This window comes from Chiloscyllium plagiosum, chromosome 7 (genome assembly GCF_004010195.1).
Source record: "Chiloscyllium plagiosum isolate BGI_BamShark_2017 chromosome 7, ASM401019v2, whole genome shotgun sequence".
Taxonomy (NCBI): domain Eukaryota; kingdom Metazoa; phylum Chordata; class Chondrichthyes; order Orectolobiformes; family Hemiscylliidae; genus Chiloscyllium; species Chiloscyllium plagiosum.
In genome coordinates this window covers 63,926,457-63,950,852 of record NC_057716.1, presented here as the reverse complement: position 1 = coordinate 63,950,852, position 24,396 = coordinate 63,926,457, and the positions used below count along the sequence as shown (strand labels likewise).

General features: G+C 39.3%; 1 protein-coding gene across 1 annotated transcript in view; it reads right to left on the bottom strand.

Annotated features, from left to right (window-relative positions):
• ttc21b (tetratricopeptide repeat domain 21B) overlaps window positions 1–24,396 on the bottom strand; it is a 107,393-nt gene that overhangs the window by 34,359 nt on the left and 48,638 nt on the right. Inside the window, exons 16-23 of the mRNA XM_043693904.1 lie at window positions 23,136–23,208; window positions 22,518–22,628; window positions 14,606–14,744; window positions 13,966–14,072; window positions 10,558–10,746; window positions 9,269–9,379; window positions 3,351–3,432; window positions 1,741–1,891 (exon numbers count right to left, since the gene is read on the bottom strand). Of these exons, the coding sequence (XP_043549839.1) occupies window positions 1,741–1,891; window positions 3,351–3,432; window positions 9,269–9,379; window positions 10,558–10,746; window positions 13,966–14,072; window positions 14,606–14,744; window positions 22,518–22,628; window positions 23,136–23,208 (963 nt within the window). The remainder of the gene's footprint in view (window positions 1–1,740; window positions 1,892–3,350; window positions 3,433–9,268; window positions 9,380–10,557; window positions 10,747–13,965; window positions 14,073–14,605; window positions 14,745–22,517; window positions 22,629–23,135; window positions 23,209–24,396) is intronic.

Below are 24,396 nucleotides of genomic sequence, written 5' to 3'. Positions count from 1 at the left end.
CCTGCACATCTTTGGACTGTGGGAGGAAACCGGAGGACCCGGAGGAAACCCACGCAGACACGGGGAGAACGTGCAAACTCCACACAGTCAGTCGCCTGAGGCGGGAATTGAACCCGGGTCTCTGGCGCTGTGAGGCAGCAGTGCTAACCACTGTGCCACCGTGCCACCCACATGTGGGGGGCATGTCAGCAGAATGCAGGTGAGTGGCGTTGGTGGGGGCAGAAGTGGTGGCAAACACGGCAGTGGGGGGCAGAAGTCACTGAGTGTGTGACATCAGCGATGATATGAGGGGCAGAAGTGATGTCACGTGTGGTGCATGAGGAATTGTGAAGGGCAGAAGTGGCTGTGGGAGTGTCCATGATGGGGGCGGAAGTGACATCAACAATCAGCGTGGGGGTGACAGCTGCACCAGCCACATGGCTAATGGCGTCTGAGCAGTTCCAGAGGCCAGCAGAATCTACTGGAATGTTTGAGGAGTGCTGGTTATGGAGGTGGGTAGATAAAAGTTTGTTGTACTTACAGTTTTTGATGTTTGAGATGGAGTTGAAATACTGTTTGTTGAGAGTATGAATTCTCCTGAGGATGTAGTACAGAGTGGGTCCTTTGCAATTCTGAGAGAGTGTGGCCCTCAGCTGAGGCAGGGCTGACTGTAGAGAGATTAGGTGCTGGCGCATTGCTGTGAGCGTGGAGCAGAGGATCTTGAAGGAGAACCGTTGCTATTGCATGCAATTCTGGTTTCCTTCCTATCGGAAAGATGTTGTGAAACTTGAAAGGATTCAGAAAAGATTTACAAGGATGTTGCCAGGGTTGGAGAATTTGAGCTATAGGGAGATGTTTAATAGGCTGGGGCTGTTTTCCCTGGAGCATCGGAGGATGAGGGGTGATGTCATAGAGGTTTATAAAATCATGAGCATGGATAGGATAAATAGACAAAGTGTTTTCCCTGGGGTGGAGGAGTCTAAAACTAGAGGGCATAGGTTCAGGGTGAGAGGGGATAGATATAAAAGAGACCTAAGGGGCAACATTTTCATGCAGAGGGTGTATGTGTATGGAATGAGCTGCCAGAGGAAGTGGTGGAGGGTGGTACAATTACAACATTTAAAAGGCATCTGGATGGGTATATGAATAGGAAGGGTTTGGAGGGATATGGGCCAGGTGCTGGCAGATGGGACTAGATTGGGTTGGGATATCTGGTTGGCATGGACGAGTTGGATCAAAGGATCTGTTTCCATGCTGTACATCTCTATGACTCTATGACTCCAAGTAGTACTACTCAGCTTCCCGGCACCCTGATCAGCAGTCTTTTCTGCAATATTCTCTTCTTTCATCTCCCTAGCTAGGTCCATTTAGCATCTCACTCCTTTCAAGGTTCACTCGCCTCTGGAGGGTCAAGTTCTGGAGACAGCAGTAAACACCTCAATGCACAAGATACTGTGGAGTACTCTAATCTGGTTCAGACACTGGTACTGCATCTGAATAGAGCTGATAACCTGCTTGTTGGTGCTCTTTGTGAGAAAATGGCTTTGCTTATAGCTACTCTATGGCTCTTAATGCATTTCACCTTCCACTTCAATAAACGAAGTAAAGATCAATTTATTATCATTATTGTTTCTTTGACAGTAATTGATAAATCTAGCAAATGCCAAATCAAACTTGCAACCTTCCTGGACTTTGTGATGTTCATTTGTGCACTCAGCCATTAGAACTTTGGTTTTTAATCATAATTGCAGGACAACTTACCAGAGGTACAACCCTTTGCAATAATTAAAGCCAGGCTCAGAAGTTGGTCTTGTCGTGTGTTTTTCAGCCATGTCAAGGCATCTGGGAACTTCTTCCAGTTTTCCAGCTCTTCTCAACAAATCGATCAAACGTGCTAATGTCATAAAATTATCTAAAAAACAAGTGCAAGCCACTATCACCTGATGAAGGAGGGTCGCCCCGAAAGCTAGTGTGCTTCCAATTAAACCTATTGGACTATAACCTGGTGTCGTGTGATTTTTAACTTTGTACATCCCAGTCCAACACCAGCATCTCCAAATTAAAGATTTTTGATCATTATCAGTTAAAACATATTGGTCATTCGTGATTTAAACATTTATGAGCAAATACTAACCAAACACAACAGACCCAAAGAAATATTTAAAAAGCAAGATGCTGATTGTTTTACCAGAAATTCCAAACAATGGCCAAGTTGTTAGCAAGACAATATTATTCTGTGAAATATGGAGAACCCCATTGCTGACGAACCAACCCACTTGATGAGGGAAAATAGTTTATAAAATTCAGGACGCAGGTATTAGCACAATAGTTAGGTGACGAATGGACAACCTTTGCCATAGACAGGGTTATTTTGATTTTACATGAAGTAAAAAGCCCCATAAAATGGCACAGCAAAACTGTTGTTTATTTTTGTGATAACATAGTGACTAGTGTGAAAAAAAAGGTTGTACCAAGGATTACTCAATCATAAGTTGTATTGCCAAGTGTAGGATAAAGTAGCTTATTTATCAAACCAAGTGACATCTTTCCTTCTGTTAACTTGGTCTACCTTGCCAGAGATAGAATGAGTACATTGTGTAAGACACATGGGTCTGGGCAATAAATAGCAGAAAGCCTTCTACTTATACTCCCAGATTCTAGGAGAAAGTGGGGACTGTAGATGCTGGAGAGTCAGAGTCGCAGAAAGGGTGGCATTGAAAAACATACCTGAAATGTCGACTCTCCTCCTTGGATGCTGCCTGACTTGCTCTGCTTTTCCAGTGCCACTCTTTTCGACTCTGACTCCCAGGTCCTTCCAATAATCCATTATATATTCACAAGAAGATTATGACAAAAATATTTAAGGGAACTGCTGGCTCCAATGTACCAGATTAAGACTCACTGGCAGACCCAAATTTACAAGTCATCTAGAACGTATACTATTCAGTTATTCAGTTATGAAATGGAACATAGATTTGTATTCACTCTTGGGATCTTTTCTTGTGAACCTCCTCTGGACCTGCTCCAGGGCCAATACATCCTTCCTGAGGTATGAGGCCCAACATTGCTCACAATACTCTAAATGTGGTCTGACCAGACATTATAAAGCCTCAGAAGTACATCCCTGTCTTTATATTCTAGTTCTCTCGAGATGAATAACAACATTGCATTCCTCAAATCAGATTTCAATTAGCCCCACCTTCTTGATAAAATTCTGGCCAGGAAAGTATGATATTTTTCATAATTCTGCTGGCAGAATTAGACACACAAAGACAACTTTAGGTCACTGGTTCTAATATTCTTCAATATTATTGCAAGACAGCCTGCTTACAAAATATTACAACTATAAAGCAATAAACAGCTACATTTACCTGGTTTGCGTTCCAAAAGTTGTTGGAAGTGAAACACAGCTTGGTCATAATCCTGCTTTCTGAACATCAGATCCGCCATCATCTATAACATAACATCAGAATTATTTTAATTTAAATAAACATTACACAGAATGTGCCAGACAAATAGTGGATAAGATTTGCTTAAAAACATTACAAAAGCTTTTTTCCAGCAATCTAACAAAGCTTAGATTTATTTCAGAAGAACAGTGAAGCTACAAATGACTGCAGGATTTTATCTGCTCTTTGAATGGAGGGATCCTCCATATTCTACCAGAGAGAAACCCAGAATATTAGAAGGAGAATTCCAAGGATGCTGCTGTTGCTTTAATATAATATCAAGAGATTGCCTTGTTGGTGGTTCTCTGTGTTTTCATAATATTATGATCCTAACTAATGATAATTCTGGATAAGTAAGATCCCAGGTTTGACACATCTTTGGTACCATACATTCTTCACAACTTGCAAGATTACTATTCTGTATGCATGATTAGACAGAACACAATAAGACCAAACTCATGCCCAAACTTGATGAGGGCCCAGAAACTATAAGCCATGTAAGAAATTACATTGGATATAACTGGAGACACACAAAAGCTGGTGTTGAAGAACATACAGCTGAAGAACAGCTCCAAACTCAGTACTATTATAATCTTGTACCTTCTCTACCTTGCTCTCTTAAATGAAGGCATACACAACTACAAAAATATCACACATGGTTCAGTAATGCAATAACTGCAAGACTGGATTAACAATAGAACGTAGAACATACAACAGGACAGCACAGTACAGGCCCTTCGGCTCTCAATGTTGTGCCGAACTTGAACCTACCTCTGACATCTCCCCTAAACCTTTCTCGAATAACCTTAAAATTGTGCCCCATCGGCATAGCCATTTCTTCCCTGGAAAAAGATCATTGGCTATTCACTCTATCTATGCCTCTCAACATCTTCTATCAAGTCACCACTCATCCTTCTTCACTCTAATGAGAAAAGCCCTAACTTCCTCAATCTTTCTTTATAACACTTGCCCTCCAGTCCAGGCAACATCCTGGTAAATCTCCTCTGTATTCTCTCTGAAGCTTTCACAACTTTATGATAATGAGGTGACCAAAACCGAATATAATATTCCAAGTGTGTTCTAATCAGGGTTCTATAGAGCTGCAGCAAACCTCGGGGCTCTTAAACTTAATCACCCTGCTAAGGAAAGCCAACACACCATACCCCTTGTTAACAACTCTATCAACTTGGGTGGCAATTTTGAGGCATCTGTGGACATGGATGCTAAGATTCCTCTGTTCCTCCACACCAGCAAGAATCCTGCCTTTAACCTTGTATTTTGCATTCAAATTCGACCTTCCAAAATGAATCATTTTGTTCCAGGTTGAACTTATCGGCCCGTTCTTCATCCTGTCAACGTCCCATTAACCTACAACAGCTCTCGACACTATCCACAACTCCACCAACCTTCGTGTCATTGGCAAATGTACTAACCAACCCTTTCACTTCCTCATCCAAGTCATTTATAAAAATCACAAAGAGCAGAGGTCCCAGAGCTGATCCCTGCAGAACACCACTGGTCACCAAGCGCAAGGCTGAATAATTTACATTTACCACCCTCTGTCGTCTATAAGCCAACCAATTCTGTATACAGACAGCCAGATTTTCCTGTATCCCATGCTCTTACTTTCCGAATGAGCTGACAATGGGGAAACCTTATAAAACACCATGCTAAAATCCACATACATCACATCCACTGCCCTACCTTCATCATTGTGTTTTGTCACATCCTCAAAGAATTCAATAAGGTTTGTGAGGCATGACCTGCCCCTCACAAAGTCATGTTAACCATCTAATCAAGCTATGGTTTTCCAAGTAAACATAAATCCCGTCTCTCAAAATCCTGTCCAATAATTTGGCCACCACAGATGTAAGACTGACTGGTTTGTTGTTCCCAGGGTTACCCCATTCCCTTTCGTGAACAAGGGAATAACATTTGCCACCCTCCAATCATCTGGCGCTACTCCAGTGGACTGTGAGGACGCAAACATCATCGCCAAAGGAACAGCAATGTCTTCCCTCGCTTCTTATAGTAACCTTGGGTATATTCCATCCGGCCCAGGGACTTATCTATCCTTATGTTTTTCAAGATTTTCAGCACACCCTCCTTCTTAACATCAACATGTTCAAGCATATCAGTCTGTATCACACTGTCCTCACAAACGTCAAGGTCCCTCTTACTAGTGAATACTGAAGTAAAGTATTCATTAAGGACCTCCCTTACCTCCTCCAAATCCAGGCAGAAGTTGCCTCCACTATCCCTGATCAACACTACCCTCACTCTGGTCATCCTTGTGTTCCTCACATACATGTAGAATGTCTTAAGGTTTTCCTTCATCCCACCAACTAAAGCTTTCTCATGCCCCATTCTAGCTTTCCTCAGTTTTCTTCAGTTCCTTCCTGGCTACCTTGTAACCCTCTACAGACCTGTCTGATCCCTGCCTCCTCAACCTTAAGTAAGCTTCCTTCTTACTTCTGACAAAATGTTCCACATTCCTTGTCATCCAAGGTTCTTTCAACTTGCCATCCCTTCCTTGCCTCAGTGGGATGAGCTTGTCCAGCACTATCAGCATGTGCTCCTTAAACAACCTCCACATTTCTGTTGTTCAGTTCTCTGACAACATCTGTTCCCAATTTAGACACACTATTTCCTGCCTAATAGCATTGTAATTTCCTCCCCCCACTCAATTAAATACTTTCTCATACTGTCTTCTCCTATCCCTCTTCATGAGTATAGTAAAAGTCAGGAAGTTATGATCACTATCACCAAAATGCTCTCCCACCGAGAGATCTGACACCTGGCAGGGTTCGCTGCCAAGCACCAAATCCAATATGGCCTTCCCTATCGTCGGCCTATCTACATATTGAGACAGGAACCCTTCCTGGACACACCTGACAAAAACTTCCCCATCCAAACTATTTGAACTAAGGAGGTTCTAATCAATATTAGGGAGTTAAAGTCATCCATGACAACAACCCTGTTACTTCTACGCCTTTCAAAAATCTGCCTCTCAATCTGCTCCTCTATGTCTTTGCTGCTACTGGCGGGATCTGTAGAAAACTTCCAATAAAGTGAATGCTCCTTTCCTGTTTCTGATTTCCAGCCATATTGACTCCCTTTCTGCAGCTGTGATATTATCCCTGATTAGCAATGCCACTCCCCCACTCTTTTACCTCGCCCCCCCCCCCACTTCCTTTTGAAACATCTAAACCCTGGAATATCCAACAACCATTCTGCCTATATCCAAGTCTCTGTAATAGCCACAACATCATATTTCCAAGTACTAGTCTATACTCTAACTTCGTCACCCTTATTACTGATAGTTCTTGTGTCAAAATAGGCACACTTCAACCCACCACACTGACGGCACCTTTGCAGTCAGTCTTGAGATTTCAATTTCACACAGCAAATTGAGAAAGTGAATTCAATAGCCTGGTAGCTAGTACTCATTAAAAACCCACCCAAATGACCTGTTAACATCCTTCTGGTAAGTAACTAGCCCTGCTCAAGACTGGCTGATATATAATTCTAATTCACACTATATGTTTCTTATTTATTACCCATTTAAGTGGTTTTCCATTCAGTTTTACAATTAGACTGAAAATAAGAAGATGTTGTTGACATAGCTTAAGAGTCACTTTTTCTGTGCTGGATGGACAGCTGAGCTTAAAAAGGTATACTATCATCCAAGGGCTAATTTTCTCATCTCCCTCAGCTTTGGAGTAAGTCTGACAAATGGTGCAATGAAAACACTTTGGCACCTGCACAGGAAGCAAACTTCAATATCTTCTGATGAATGATTTTTTATTTGTATATAGTTACTTTCATAATGAAATTATGTATCAAAATGTCTTGTAGGCAATGAAATACTTTTGGACTGTGGTCACTGTTGTAAGAAATGTCGCAGCCACTGTGCACAGAAGCAACTCTCACAAAAAGCAATGAAAATGAATGACAGAATCAATTACTCTGACATTGGTCAAAAGATATGTATTGGCCTAGTGGCCAGAAAAAAAGGCCTGTTCTTCTTTAAATAACACATGATCTTCAATGTTCATCCAAGAAACAGGACAGGAAGGGTCTTCGTTTAATACCTTGTCTGAAAAATACACTTCCAATGAAGCATCATTCCCTTGCTTTACTGTGAAGTATTAATCTGGATAATGTATTCAAGTAACTAGACTGGGGCTTAAATCCATACCTTCTGACTGAAAGTTGATAATGCTGCTAAACCATGGCTGACACATTGCTATTCGAGGAAGCAATAGCTTTGGATCTAGTGGTCCAAATGGACAGACAAATATCCAGTATTTTATAGAATTGGGCAATCCTAATGTAGAGCTTTTGCTAGTTAATGAGAAACAGAATAACGATATTGGTTCTGCAGGCTACAATAGTATTTGCTTCTTTGATCAATTTCATGCCAACAATTAAATCAAAGTTACATGCTAGAAGAGGGAAGTGGAGCAATCGAGAGCTGCAGGCATCTTGATAGTCAGTGCTAATCCTTTAATGGAAGCTTGAAATAAATGGCACAGTCCTGTAACTGCTTTTCTCCTAAATCACAATCTATAAAGATTGTACTCTACAATCACTATCAGCCACATTCACACAGAAAGTAGGTGCAACATCTCAGACATTGCTTTAAAAGTATCTTCAAAATGGATTCAGGCATCAGGCATATTGCTAAAAAGGAAAGGGCTAATGATGGTTAAAATGAATGTTTACATAAACAAATTATTTCCTTTACTGGAATATTTAGACCACAGGACAAGAAAAAAAACAACTGTGGATACTGGAAATTAGAAACAAAATCAGAAATTTCTGGAAAACTTTCTGAGATCTAGTAGCATCTATAGAGAGAAAACAGAATCAACTTTTTGTGTCCATTAACCAGTCTCCAGAACTGTTGAGATTTTTCAGCAATTTCTTATTATTTAGAGCACAGGTCTGGAGACAGCATATTCAAGGTGACATAAGAATGTTCTGCCTATCTGAATCTGGGTGGTAACAAAAAATGAGGAGCTAAAGAATCAATGGAAAAGCTAGTATATCCAAGTGATAGTGCAACATTGCTTTGGAGTTTATTAAGGTTGCCAACAGGGTTATTTGAAATGAACTCCTCTAACCTAGGTGTTGCTAAAATTGTTCAAGAATTGAAAGTATTCCTTTACAAAATAAGGATTTATTGAACAATTTGGGTAGTGCTTTGAAGCTAAAATCTTCCATTTGCAGTTTTCTGTTTATCATTCTTGCTTAATTATAGTTCTTTACTAACTTTTGTGCATATGCATAGCCAGGAAGTGGGGTGACAAAAGAAAGAGGTAAAGATAGATAATGAAGTTAAGATTATGAGGGTGTAACCAATTAACAAATGATTGATAGCACATGACTTCATTACCTGGCTTATTTGAAAATTAGTTAGAAAGGGTTAATTTATTAATTCAGTAGCATGTCATTTGTGATGGGAAGTTGGCACTAGCCCTGCTAACGTAATGTGAATTCCATGAAGAAAAACCACTTGCTGAAATAAGTTTAGTCATTTAACCCCTGTGCATACTGTAGATGATTTCTTGATAATTAAGTTAAAAGGTTTAAGGTTTTGTCTCATGTCTATTTTGAATATTTTCACAAAGATCTAGTCCCATCTTCTGTGGCATACACATTATTCCTCTTCCAATAATAGATAATTGATGGGACACAAAAGGGTAACAAAAAACTAATTGAACACTTGAGTCTTCAACATATAGTTGAGTGACAAAGGTCCAAAACTTTAAAAGTTATCAGCGATAGCAGTAATATCTCAGTTATTTCAAATATTATGCTCTATCTCTACTAACCATAGTAGCTGCATCATTATCTTGATCACTTTTCAGAAGAACTGCACATTGATGTTGACAGGCATCAATATCATCTTGAGCAAGGTACAGCTGTGCAAGTTCTAGCATCACCTGACACAGAAAGCAATAAAATTACAACGTAACATAACAATACAAGATATCTGGTGGACCATTATACATTATTTCACAACAATGGAAGACTTTGACTCATTTCGATTTCTGAGGAAACGGTGTTAGCACTGTTTTAAAGCAAATTGTTTTTGAATACATGTGAATATTCCAAGGCTATTAATGAAATTCAAGATAATGTCACCACTACAAAATAGATTTGACAGGCTGGTAAATATCAGTGACATATTTGAGGTGTATATCTACAAATATTACAATACGTACAATAAAAATAATTTTCTATTAAGATTTTTGCATTTTGCCATGACTGTTGTAAATTCACATGTCGTTTGGAAATTCAGTTGCATAAGAAAGACAGACTTTCGGAAAAAAATATTGACAGTTGCTATTCACCTTTTGACAATTTAAAAAAAAAATCAGACAGAAAGGTTCAACTTCAGACGATGAGGCCTGATTTTTAGATTTATCTGTGAGCTTAAAGACACCATCATCTCAAATGACCAACTTCTTCACTTGCAAGATTTCCAATATATTCCTTGAAATTCTAGTTTGAAATTTCACTGCAGATGCAAGAGTTGAGTAGGAAAACATTTCCCATATAATCCTCCTAACAGACAGTCTCTCAGCCAGAGCCAAAAACAGGAAGCAGTTATTTATAACTAAGCATTTGTCTTTCATTTTAAAAAAAATTCTAGAGCCTTTCAAGACTTTCAGCTGAATTTATGGGATACCGTGATTCCTGTACACTCATCAACATTCCTGATACCTAACCTGTGACAATTTACTGCTGGGAGCAGCATTAATTACTTTTAAGCAAAACTTTAGTCTCTACTTTGTGATAAAATACGGCTTTAGTGAGCTGCCTTGCAATGACCGAGAAAGAAATTTGCTTCCAGGTCGATCATTTTTCCACTTTGTACTGTTGCATAGAGTAATCAAACATGGAATGCTTTCACAGACAGCTTCATTTTAGTGGTTTCAGGCAGGATAATTAACAGCTCTTACTTAAACTTTCTAAATATCTCAATGTAGTATTCAATATAATTCTCACATTCCAAGAGATCTATGCAAACATACACATTCTTGCATTGTGAAATGAAGCCATAGTTTGGAATTTTTTGAAGTCACCACATATAATAAATTAGCAACCGCAAACTAACCTTATGGTCATTCTCAAAATAGACAAGTGCCTCTTTGTAGAACTTAATTGCCTTTTCATAGTCTCGCTGGTCTGTCGCATGCTTTGCTATTTCAGCACAGATCTCTGCTGCAAGTTGTTTTTGGTGAGGGACTGCATCAGCCTGTTCTAGTTGAACTCGTTTTAACACCTGAGCCTGGACCTCCCTTGCCTATCCAGGAAATGGTAAGAACAAAAAAAGACTAACAATTAGCAGAATATTAAAATGACATGAAATAAGTTAGTAATATACATCAGACGCATATAATACACACAGAAGTGTTCACATTTTAATTGCTAAGCATATGCATTATGTAAGACAAATGGGTTATTACAAAATAACACTGTTTTTCCACTCGAGGGTGTACTTGAACATTAAGGAATAATTTAAATTTAAAGCAGATTTTTTGTTGTCACATTTTTCCAAAGTCTTTCTACCAAGCATACTGTCAAACAAATGTAATAAAAAGAAATAATAAGTAATAATATGAGGAACACTACAGATAATATATTTGGATTTCCAAATACATTCAATGAGAGACTGCACATAAGACATGGATATAGGACTGGCCAATTAACTGAAGACAAAGAGTTGGGAGAAAGGAAGCATTTTTAGACAGCAACATGTAAGTAATGAAGTGACAATAGATAAGTGCTGGAGCCACATTTATTTATAATACATATTAATAACTTGGATGACAGAAGTTAATGTCCTACCACCAAATGTGCAGATGACACAAAAATAGGTGGGAAAACACATACTGAGGATGACATAGACTCGAGGACTGAATGGTCTACTTCTGCTCCTGCATATTATGGTCTAATTCTTAATATTAAGAATTGTTTGGGAAATACTTTTTAGATGCAGGAACATTTACATAACAAAATAAAGGTTCATGTACACTAATTAATATAACAAATAACAGAATCAAAATAAACAAAAAAGAGGCACAGCTAAAAATAATTCCAAAACCAAGAATGAGAGTAGCCAAGAATGCCAGCCAAAAATAAATGACTAGAAGAAATACTTATTTAGATCCCATGTTGGGTAACTATTTTCAGCGGATTAGTTTACAAATTTTAAGAATAAGGGGACTTTACTAAGGTGGACTGAAAATTGAACTAATTGAAAATTTGTAGAAATACTTATAAACTTTATTTCAATTTGTGTAAAACAGAACGATGATAGAGATAAATAGTAAAATTAGTAAAAATGAAAGCATAATAATTCAATAAATGTCAAATTAAAGTATCATTGAAATTAGTTAAGCTAAGAGAAGACAAGCACTGGAATCTTCAAGGGCCTGGAAGGAAATTGGAAAAATAATAGTGGAGGCCCCAGAAATTATATTTCAGGATTCTATGTACAATGGATGTGTGCCAGAGAACCATAGCATGGCCAATGTAATAAGCATTTTCACAAAGAGAATCAAGGGGAATCCAGGCCTGTCAAATTAACAGTTGTGGAATGGAAAAATAAAATCAACATCCTTGCCTATGAATTCATAAAAATCTAGAACTGAAAATAATTAGAAGAGAGTACATATTCTAGAAAGAAAAACTGTATTTAATAATTATGAATGAGACTTTTGTGAAGGTGACAAGTATGATGAATGGGGGGGAAATACAGTAAACGTAGTATATGTTCAAAGTCTCAGACAAAGCACAGACAGGAGACTGCTGGCAAAGACTGAAGGGTAAAAAATTTGGGTAAGCAAAACAAAACAGAAGTGTAATGCCTAATGCTCACTGATTTATTTTGAAACAGAAACACTGGACAGAGTTCAACAATAGCTTCCACTTTTAAAATCTACAATGAAGACAGCAAAGAAAAAAAATAGGGTACAAAAGATAGCAGAAGACAATTATATAAAGATGCTTTTGAACTCAAGAAGATAGAGCACTGAATATAGAAAACCGCTTTTCTACCAGAAAATGACAAATCGATTATTTGATTAAAGCCCAAGGTTACAAGCTGCTATGGTATGAATACATGCTATCAAGCACCACATAATCAGACTTGGCTGAAAGAGGCATCAAACAAATGAAGATTCCTGAATAACCAGAGAATAAATAAATATCAGCCAACTAAAACAGCACAAGTAAATAAAAATTGCATGAATAAATCCTAGATTTGGGTGCAAAGCTTGATTGCATGAATCCCCTTTTGTCACTCTTACCCTGATTATGTTATACACAAGTAACATCTGTCAAATGCTTATTAAACATCAGACATTAAGCAGTGTTGTGATATTTAAAATCATTATGTATTTTACTAAAAATTTCAAAAAACAAACTACTCCTTCTGGAGGAAGGGCTAGTGGCTGAAGACACAGTTTAATATAATTTACAAATGAAAAGTGGGTGGGTAAAGACAAAGATTTTCCACATTAATTTATGGTGATTTGGATTGCACTGCCTGAAAGATTGGGGAAAGTAGATTTAATAGTAAACTTTCAAAAGTGAATTCAATGCATATTTGTAAAGTACATGGAATGAACACGCGTATGAGACAAATGTCGCGATTGTAGAGTCACAGAGATGTACAGCATGGAAACAGAACTTTAGGTCCAATGCCAACCAGATATCCTAGACCAATCTAGTCCTACCTGCCAGCATTTGATCCATTTCCCTCCAAACCATTCCTATTCATACACCCATCCAGATGTCTTTTAAAAGTTGCAATTGTACCAGCCTCCACCACTTCCTCTGGCAGTTCACTCCATACATGTACCACCCACTGCATGAAAAAGTTTCCCCTTAGGGGTCTTTTATATCTTTCCCTCTCACCCTAAACCTATGCCCTCCAGTTCTGGAATCCCCCATCTCAGGGAAAAGACTTTGTCTATTTATCCTATCCCCATGCCCCTCATGATTTTATAAACATCTATATGGGGTGATCCCTCAGCCTCCGATGCTCCAGGGAAAACAGCCCCAGCCTATTCAACCGCTCCCTATAGCTCAAATCCTCCAACCCTGGCAACATCATTGTAAATCCTTTCTGAATCTTTTCAAGTTTCACAACATCTTTCCGATAGGAAGGAGACCAAAACTGCATGCAATATTCCAACAGTGGCCTAACCAATGACCTTCAAAGCAAAAAACAAAATGGGCACAATGGATCAATGGACCTTCAATTGCTCTGTACAATTCAATGATATCTACAGCAACTACAATGTAAAAAAGTTTTATATTTTGCATACAAATAATTTATTTTTATTGTGAGGAGATTATGCACTCTAGTGGTATATTCTAAATTAAGCATAGCAAAATTTTAATGCACAGACTGAATTTACAGGTTCTTTTTTACAAAGAAAATGTGAAACTTTTGAAAGCTTAATTTACCATCCAATACTCAAACAAATAAAAACAAGAAGGAAAGAATATTCACCCTCTGCAATGCAAGGATGGCATCATCTTTCTTCTCCTTCTTACTATATATCTTCGCCAGAAGCATTAAATATCGTGCATCTTCCATCAAAGCCTGAAGATCACTTACTGTAAAACATTGAAAGTCTAAAATATGTAAAAACATTTCCATTCTTTTTAAATTGCATGAACAGAGATAATTTGTGTTAAATTTTATTCAATGTTGTTTATCCCATATTCCTTCATGAATTTTCCTTTAAACACCTACTTAGCCTGTTTGCAAAGGAACTACCTTCCTTGACAGTTTTGATTTTTGTTCCAATACAGCAACATATCATCAAAAGAATGTCATGAACACAAGTTACTCATTACATATTAGTTATTACTGTCTAACAGAAGAACTGCTTGTGAATCCAGCACTTTATCTAAGTTATGGGATGGCTTTTCAACTAGCCAATTTGGTATAAAATCAGTGTTGTGAAACAGCTTCTTGTTACAGAATCTGCATTATTTTCATCTTTACTGAAAGATGGAGCAGTTCCTGTAGCAAGTATTTTTAATTGCAGATTGGCTACATCATTGTTTACTACTTATACAGTTAAATATATTCAAATCATTTCTTTTTATTACTAAATTCTAATTCCCACATAAAAACTTCATACCATAATCGTGTTCTAATGACTGCAGCAGGATCTTTTCTGCCTTCTCATACTGTCGAAGCTTAAGCAAGAGTTCAGCCAAGTCATAACGAAGGAAATTCTGTTGGCCAGTATTCAATGCTGCTTCATAATAATTAATTGCCTTTGAAGAAAAATTGAGAATGAAGGAAAGATTTACATTTATATACTGTTTTTCATGCCTACCAGACATCTAAAAATTCATTTATAGCCAAATAAGTACTTAAAGCCTAGTCACTATTGTAATGCAAAAAATGTCACAACTAATTTGTGTCCAGCAAGCTCCTGAAAACAGCAGTTGTGATAATGACCGGATGATCTGTTCTTGTGATCTTTATTCAGGAACAAAAGTAGCTAGGACATCAGTAATAATTCCAGTTCTTGGAAAAGGGCCATAGAATCAATTAAATCACTGAAGAAAACAGATTAATCAGATGGACAGTCACATCTGAAGAATGACACCTCTTACAATAGTAGACAGGCAGGAGGCTGCAAGAACTACAGCAAGCCAGGCAGCATCAAGAGGTGGAGAAGGTGACATCCTGGGTGTAACCCTTCTTCAGGGCTGGGTGTGGGTGTGGGAGAAGCTGCAGATAAAGGGGTGGCGGAGGCAGGGTGAAGTGTGGATAGGTGAAGACAGGTAGAGGGCATGATCTAGTTGGTTAGTAGGAGGAATGAATCCAGTTGGTGGCAGGGAGCAGTGGAAGGGAGGGATGGAAGGGAGCAGTGGAAGGGAGTTGGAGGATGGGGAGGGAGGTTATTTGAATTTGAAGAACTCAATGTTGAGCCCCCTGGGCTACAGGCTGCCCAGGCGGAAGACACAGTGTTGTTCCTCCAATTTACAAGATGGTTCATTGCGGCAATGGAGGAGGCCAAGGATGATTATGTCGGAAAGGGAGTGGTTGGGGGAATTGAAATGGGTGGTGACTAGGAGGTCTGGTTGGCCCCTGCAGGCCTAACTGAGATGCTCGGCGAACCGTTCTCTAAGTTTATGTTCGGTCCCCCTGATGTAGAGTAGAACAATGGGAGCACCTAATGCAGTAAACTAGATTGGAAGAGAGGCAGGTGAACCTCTGTCTCACCTGGAAGGACCATTTGAGGCCCAGGATGGAGAGGAGGAGTACCGGCAGGTTTTACATCTTTTCCAGTTGCAGGGGAAGGTCCTGGGGGGTTCGGGGGGGGTGGGGTCGGTGGGGAGAATAGCACAAACCAAGGACTGTCAAAGGGAACGGTCCTTACAGAAGGTGGAGAGGGGTGGGGATGGGAAGATGTTCTTGGTAGTGGGGTCTAGTTGGAGTTGGTGGAAGTTTTGTTGGATGTGGAGATTGATGGGGTGGTAGGCAAGGACCAAGGGGACTCTATCTTTATTGTGCTGGTGGTGGTGGTGGGGGTGGGGTGGGTTATAGCAGTGGAACGGGGAATGGAGGTGGTGCAGCGGAGTGCTGTCTGGATTATGGGGGGAGGAAACACATGTTGTTAAAAGTAGGTGAGCATGTCTCCTCGTCTGAGCAGATGCAGTGGAGATGGAGGAATTGGGAGAATGGGATGGAGTTCTTGCAGTATCCTTGATGGGAGGAGGTGAGTCCAGGTAGATATGGAAGTCTGTAGGTTTGTAATAAACATCTGTCTGGAGACTGTCGCCAGAGATGGAAACAGTGTGGTCAAGAAAGGGGAGGGAGGTGTCTGAGATGGACCAAGTGAATTTGAGGGCAGGGTGAAAGTTGTGGGCAAAGTCAATGAACTGCTCCACTTCAGCTGAGTGCAGGATACTGCATCGATGCAATCATTGATGTAGAAGCAGAAGAGTTGGTGCACATTGCCTGTGTAGGTACTGAAGAGGGACTGTTCGATATAGCCAACAAAAAGGCAGGCATAGCTGGGGCTTATCCGGGTGCACTGTAACAGAGTCTCATCTTTGAGTTTTGTTTTCCTTGAGCACTGGACCTTAACTTTAAGCCTAATAACATCGTCAAGTATGTTACCAACTCAGTCCTGACTGAAACAAACAATTAAAAACAGTTCTCAATGAACACCTCATTGTAGAAACAGGGGGCATGTTATCTAAATAATTCCAACAACACCCACAGTGGTATTTTTCCTATTGCTGGATAAGGAGGTCTAGATTGGGTGGCATGGTGGCACAGTGGCACAGTGGTGGCACCCGGTTTCCTCCCACAGTCCAAAAATGTGCAGGTTAGGTGAATTGGCCATGTTAAATTGCGCATAGTGTTAGGTGAAGGGGTAAATGTAGGGGGATGGGTCTGGGTGGGTTGCTGTTCAGAGGGTCGGTATGGACTTGTTGGGCCGAAGGGCCTGTTTCCACACTGTAAGTAATCTAATCTAATCTAAATAATGAGATTCAAGTTCCAGCTGCCCCAGAAATGTTTAATAATGTCTCTAAACAGACAATTAGAAAATATCTTCCAACACTCCCTTGGTTCGTGTAGTACTGTGGTCATGTCTGTACCTCCGTACCAGGAGACCCAAATTCAAGTTCCACCATCTCCCAAAACATCTAATAATATCTCTGAACATGTTGATTAGAAAATATCTTCCACCATCCCCATAGGCTCAAGTTCAAGTCCGAGCTACTCCAGAAGTGAGCAATACATGAACAGGTTGGTTCGAACATATCTGGTATCCTCTTTCAATAACTGCAGTCATTCCATGTAAAATTTCGAGTGCTTGAGTTGAATGTTAGAAGTTGATCATGGAACGTGCCTATGCACTAGATGCAATAAAATCATAAATCTGTTCATGTAAACAGGTTTATAATTAATGAAGACCTAAGTCACGTTGGGGTAGGGTTTCCACAAATAACAGGTGCCCCAAACACTTCAGAGTAGCTGTGTGTGAATTAAGAGAAAAAAAATGACGGATTGCATAATTAGAGAAACACTAACTAAATTATATCTTCCCTCCAACATCCACATGCATTAATTAAATAAAAGATATTAGATATCAAGGAGTAGTCCTTTGCTGTTGTTTTGCGGCACCTCCTCACCATTGTTCACAAAGGCGCTGACTTGTGAATTTAATGATCTTCAAATTTTCATGGTTGCATGACTCTGGTAATAGGAACCAGTCTAAGCGATTGTTACTCAATCAATGCAGTACCATGTAGCATAATCTGTGTCTTATTGAAGGCTAGTTGCAAGGTGGATGCCCTCAGTCAGTACCTCATGGTAAAAGTCACATGACTCCAGAAATGCAGAAGGCATTTTAGTATAGCATTGTTTTTAAAACAAACATTCCCCTTTTTATTCAAAATGACCGTGGGCGGCACAGTGGTTAGCACTGCTGCCTCACAGCGCCAGAGACCCGGGTTCAATTCCCGCCTCAGGCAACTGCCTGTGTGGAGTTTGCACATTCTCCCTGTGTCTGCGTGGGTTTCCTCCGGGTGCTCTGGTTTCCTCCCATAATCCAAAAATGTGCAGGTTAGGTGAATTGGCCATGCTAAAATGCCCGTAGTGTTAGGTGCAGGGGTAAATGTAGGGAAATTAGTCTGGGTGGGTGCGCTTTGGGGGGTCGGTGTGGACTTGTTGGGCTGAAGGGCCTGTTTCCACACTGTAAGTAATTTAAGTAATCTAAATCTAAGACCCTCAAAATTTGCATCCATTACTATTTACATTTTGAGTTACCAAATCATGCACTAAACACTAAACATACAATTGATTTCACACATTAGCAGTTTGTTAGTCTCAACAGTATCTGCACTTCCACTGCACAAAGTCTTTAAAACCATATCAGGCGCTTAATGGAATCCAAGTGCATTGTCACTGGCTATTCCTGTGGGTGGTTGTCCTTCCCCAGAAGGGCCATTTGTGTCATTTTCTGTTTACACAGCACCTGTTGTTGTTCCAATTCTGTTGCTGAGATGATATAAACTTCTGGTTGATCTATGGTGTGCATAGATAATGAGTTCACATCTTCTTGATTGGCTACTTACAGTTGAGGAAGATCTGCTCCAGTGGTGCTTACATGCCTGTGATTGCGGTTTATTTGGTTTCTCATTTTCATGGTATGCAATTGATTTGACAATTGCTCTATGAAGGTACCAAGTTGTCACATGGGTCTACTTTGTTGAAAGTGATGAAGGCTTATACTCTGACTGGCTCTCCAATGCTTAACTTTGGCAATGGTTTGGCAGAGATGTCAAAACTAAATTAGCCTTTTTTCAATTTCACATTGATTTTGTCACTCATATGTTGTTAGTTCTGGCTTCAGTAGCTTTTTTTGCAACTGACAAATTAGTTTGACATTAGTGATATTAGTCTTTGTACTGGACTATGCTTCCTGCCTTTAGTAGATGTATTTGTTCACCTTAGGAATTGCCCTGTATACATCCATGTTGGATTGTACAGTTTAATGATTCTGTTGGCAACTTCCAATGCAGCCTCAGCCTTTCCATTTGACTGGGGATAGTGTAGAGATGACATGTCATGTTGAATTTCCCAATCCTTTATGAATTCTTCACTCATGAACTGAGGGCCACTGAGACTCATTATAATGTCAAGATTGCTACAAATGCTTTCAAGAATTCTACAATCCTACAGATAGTGAAGTTAGATAGTTAGTATAGCAGTCTGCAGAGACAAGGTAATTAGTTCATGTGACAGTGAAGAGGTCTACTCCCAGAAAGTGTGAGGTTATGCACTTTGGTAGGAAGAATAGAGGCATGGACTATTATGTAAATGGGGAGAAAATTCAGATGTATGAAGTGCAAAGAGACTTGGGAGTTCTAGTCCAGAATTCGCTCAAGGTAAACTTGCAGGTTGAGTCAGTAGTTAGGAAGACAAATGCAATGATGGCATTTATCTCAAGAGGACCTGAGTATAATAGCAGGGATGTTCTTCTGAGGCTCTATAAGGCTCTGGTCAGACCACATTTGCAGAACTGTGCACAGTTTTGGGCCCCATATTTCAGGAAGGATGTACTGGCCCTGGAGCATGTTCAGAGCAGATTCATGAGAATGGTTCTCGGAATGGAAAGCTTAACATAAAAGAAATGTTTGAGGACTTTGGGTCTATATCTATGGAGTTTAGAAGGATGAGAGGGGGATCTAATTGAAACATACAGAAAACTGAATGGCCTGGACAGAATAGATGTTGGGAAGCTGTTTCCATTGATAGGAGAGACTGGAACCCAAAGGCACAGCCTTGGAGTAAAGGGAAGACCTTTTAGAATGGAGATAAGTAGAAACTGCTTCAGCCAGAGAGTGGTGAATCTGTGGAATTAATTGCCACAGAAGACTGTGGAGGCCAGGCCATTGAGTGTATTTAAGACTCAGATAGATAGGTTCTTGAGTATCAAGCAGAGCAAGGGTTACGGGAAGAATAGGGTTAAGAAACCTATCAGCCACGATTGAATGACAGAGGAGACTCGATGGGCTGAGTGGCCTAATTTCTGCTCCTATGTCTTATGGTCTTCATCCCTGGTCTGAATGGGACATCTCATTTGCTTACCTTGGTACTCATAACAAGCACTGCACTAATTGATGTGGTCCTTGATTTCATTGCTCATGCTCAGCTGACCCATCAGTTTCTTTACTTCCCTCAAATTCAACTGAATTCTTTGGTAGTTTGCAAGGATGCACTTTAGCATTTCTCTTTTCAACTGCTTCAGAATAATGACTATTTTCTTTGTATAAGCTGCCATCTTGGGCTGTCCAATATGCTCTTATAGCAAAAGCCTTGATGCTTTCAGGCTATTCTTTCATCACTACTTCTTGCAAAGCTTGGAAAGTTGCTTTTTGTTCAGGAGCTTTCTTGTTTTGAGCAAGACACCTACCTCATAAATTCAATATCCTTGCTGTTTTGAAAACTTCCATAGCGTAAGAGCTATCACCTCATATTGGATCTGGAAGAATTTACGTCCTGTACTTTCAACAACATGTCAGCAATGTATGTCTATTTCCCTTGTTTGTGTGTTACATCCAGATGGTATCTCTGCACAGAGTAGATTATTTGCAGATGCTTTGCATCAGACAGTAGCAGCTTGAGATAAAATTATCTGAAATGGCTTTTGATCTGACCTGATAGTCACTTTGACTCTTTCAAGTAGATATTGTTGAAAATGTTCACAATCCAGAGGAAAGAAACTTTAAAAGAAAAAGCAATATCTGGAAATGTATGCATTGGTCATACTGGACCTCCTTTTTCAGATATACAAGATAAACTGGATCAGTATTTTTTTCTGGTGTTTCCTTTAGCACCAAGCTTCCGTACATGCCAATCTCAGCACTAACTTCTGGTCCATAGTTACTTATAACTTTACTGTTTTTACAGTCTAGATGCTGGACAGTTTATGAGAAGCTGCCCTCAACACGAGCCTCTTTGTTCCAGGGTCTTTCTTGAATTGAGGAAAATGAGAGTCATGGACCTGCTCTCTCCCCATTTTGGTCTTGATGTATCTTGCCAACTTAGGATGGCTGTAGCAATACCAGAAACAGCACCAGGTAAAGACTGTCCACTTTAGTAGGTTTTAGGTAGCTAAAACCTACTAAATCTATGTTGAGGACAGGAGCCAATTTCACGGCATAGAAAGAGCAACCCAGATTCACCAAGGCTGAAAACTATGATCACTTTCTTCCCAACCCAAAACAAAGTGCACTGAGGTATACTGCAGTGCTCCTAGCCCTACCTGAGTTGAGGTAGCATGTGATTAGGAAGGTAAACAGAATGTTAGCATTTATTGCAAGGAGACTGAAATATAAGACTAGAGTGTAATTGCTTTGGGCCCTGGTCAGACAACATCTGGAATATTGTGTGCAGATTTCAACCATTATTCCACTGTGTTAGAAGCAGTTCACAGAAGATTCACAGGTCTTACTCCTGGGATGAAGGGTTTAAGTACATTGAGTTCAGAAGAATGAGAGATGATTTTATTGAAACATATAAGATGCTGACTAGTCTTGCTGGGGTGAATTACCAGAAAGATGTTTCCTTTTGTGGTGGAGACTAGAAAAGAATAAGAGGTCTCCTTTTTAAGACAGAATAAAGTAGAATATTTTTGCTCTTAGAGAGCTGTTAGTCTGTGGAATGCTGTTTGTCAGAAAACTGGATTTGTTCAAAGCTGAGTTCGATAGATTTTTGACAACCAAGGGTTATGATGGCCAAGCAGAAAATCAGACTGAATACTACATTAAATTAGTCATGAACTTAACACAACAAGCTTGAAGTCTGAATGGCCTACTCATAAGTCTTGTATTCCTATGACTAGCAGTTTGATGAGGAAACAATTTATTATTCTACACAGTTTACACTAATTGCTTATTAGGAACAATTGAATAATTATAAATATCACAGTTTAAAATAGGAATACATAAGAGCTAGGAATAGAAATAAGCATCAGGCATTCAAGCCCATTCCCTCATTCAGTGAGATCATGTTTGATCCTCCACTTTAACACTATTTCCTGCATTATTGCTAATTTCTCCATGTTTTAAAAATGCAGATAGGTATCAATCTCAGTGTTGAATATACTCAATGACTGAACCTTCTCTGTTGCAAAGAATTCCAAAGAGTTAAGACCCTCTGAATGACCAACCTCCTTCTCATCTCAGTCTTAAACGGCCTGTTCCCTATTTTGAGACTGTGGTCACTAGTTCAAGATCGCTACTCTTCATCCCACTCAGGGGATGTACAATCTCAAATCCTGTTGGAATTTAGTACGTTTGAATGAGATCACCTTTCTTTTTTTTTAAAATTCCAGAGAATAAAGAGGCAGTTTATTTAATCTTGCCATGTAGGGCCAAGCTCTCCATTCCAGGATATGGTTTAGTAAACTTTTGTTGCACTCCTTCTGTGAAAGTAAACCAAAATTTCATACAATCCTCCATTTGTGGTATCACAAAGGCAGCTTTTGGTTGAAAGTAGAAAACTGACTTAGAACTGACCTTATTGTAATTATGTGTTTTAACAAGTGCTTTTCCAATCTTGCTAGCCAAAGTTCCATCCCTTGGATTTTTCTTTAGAGCTTGCTCATATACATCAATGGCTTTTTCAGGCTGCAATGGAATAGAAAACACTATCAGTTTCATAACATTTCAATTTATATTAATAAATATAAATTTATAAGTGTTAAATTATATTAAACTCCACTTGCACTAGATTATATACTCAGATACATTGGCACATATATTAGTCTCCCCTCAAATTCCACATAGATTTCATAACTTCTGTATAAACTCTTTCAGGTGCATGTAATCTCTCAAGTATTTTGTGGAATTGCAAATATCTCTGTACAACAACAATATATGGCACAAAAGTACAGTAGAGATTACACTAGAAATACACTACAACACCCCTAATCTTGAGTTGGATTTGGAGGGGGAGAAATCATTGTTTGACAAATTTAGATAGACTGTTTCTATTATTTTGCTGACATAGGCGTTTAAAATGGAAAAGTTGACACCAAATGAACATACCCAGACCGACCTCCTGAAAATAACAATTCTACTCATCAACTGACCATAGCATCAGAAATTTAGTTGAAAAAATAATAAATTTTTCACCTCTTGAATGTTCATGTAGGCATCACCTAACAAAAGATAGGTGTGCGGTCCAGGAAGTTTGTCAACCAAGTCTCTGTGAACAAACATAAAATTATACTTAAAATTATAGTATTATCAGATTCATCCTAATGTACCTTCATCCATATACCATATAAATGATACGATAAGAAAATGGCATTGTGCTCCTTAGATGAGGAAGTTTTTATGAGTTTATGAGACAAGTTCCCATGACATTTGACTTGGATCAATACAAAATTAAAGGCAATAACTAGGAAGCCAGTTACAAATAGAGACAGAAAAGGAAAGAAGAAATGACTGGGAGAGAAATGGAATGAAAATAGGAAAGAGAAGTGCATCAGAAATGTGATTAAACACAAATAGAGTGGGGAAACAGAAAAGGATGAGAGGATAATATGGAATGAAGGGGCAGAGTAACTGGTCAAGATAGTGGGGCAAACAGATGGGTGGGTAAACTTTCTGAGCAAACAGCTGTTGAACACAATGCAGGTGAATTCTGCTGATCCTTTCATAGGCCAGGATTATCAGTCAGATTAGTTGGCAAGGACAGTGCACCACCTTTCTCTGAAGGGAGTGAAGGAAAGTGGTATCCAATGGTGGTTTTTTTCTGCCCTTTTGAAAATGACTTGTTATCAGACTTTGCTAATGCATGTGACAATAGCAAAAGGTGTGAGGTTCTTTGGTGATTTTTGCTATTAAGCATGTAGTTTCATGGACTTGAAGTTATCTTCCTGTTCAATAAGGAGAATTTCTAGAAGACTAAAAGACATATGAGTAGAAGGTGGCCATTCAGCCTATTGAGTCTGCTTGACCATTCAGTGAGATCATGGCTGATCTGCTAATCCTCACTTCCATTTTATTAATGTAAAATTTGTCAATCTCAGGCTTGAATATAATCAATAATTCAGTCTCAACAGATCGCTACAACAAAGAATTCCACAGATTCACTACCCTTCAAGAGAAGAAATTTCTCCTCACTTTAGTCTTAAATATGTGACTCCTTATTCTGAGATTATGCTCTCTGCTTCTACATTCTCTCACAAGCGGAAACAACATTTTCACATCTACCCTGTCAAGTTCCCCAAAAGCCTTGTATGTGTCAATAAGGTCACCTCTCATTCGCTTCCCCGGTCCCCAACGCCTTATCTTCACCATGGACATCCAGTCCTTGTACACCTCCATCCCCCATCACAAAGGACTCAAAGCCCTCCGCTTCTTCCTTTCCTGCCGTACCAACCAGTAC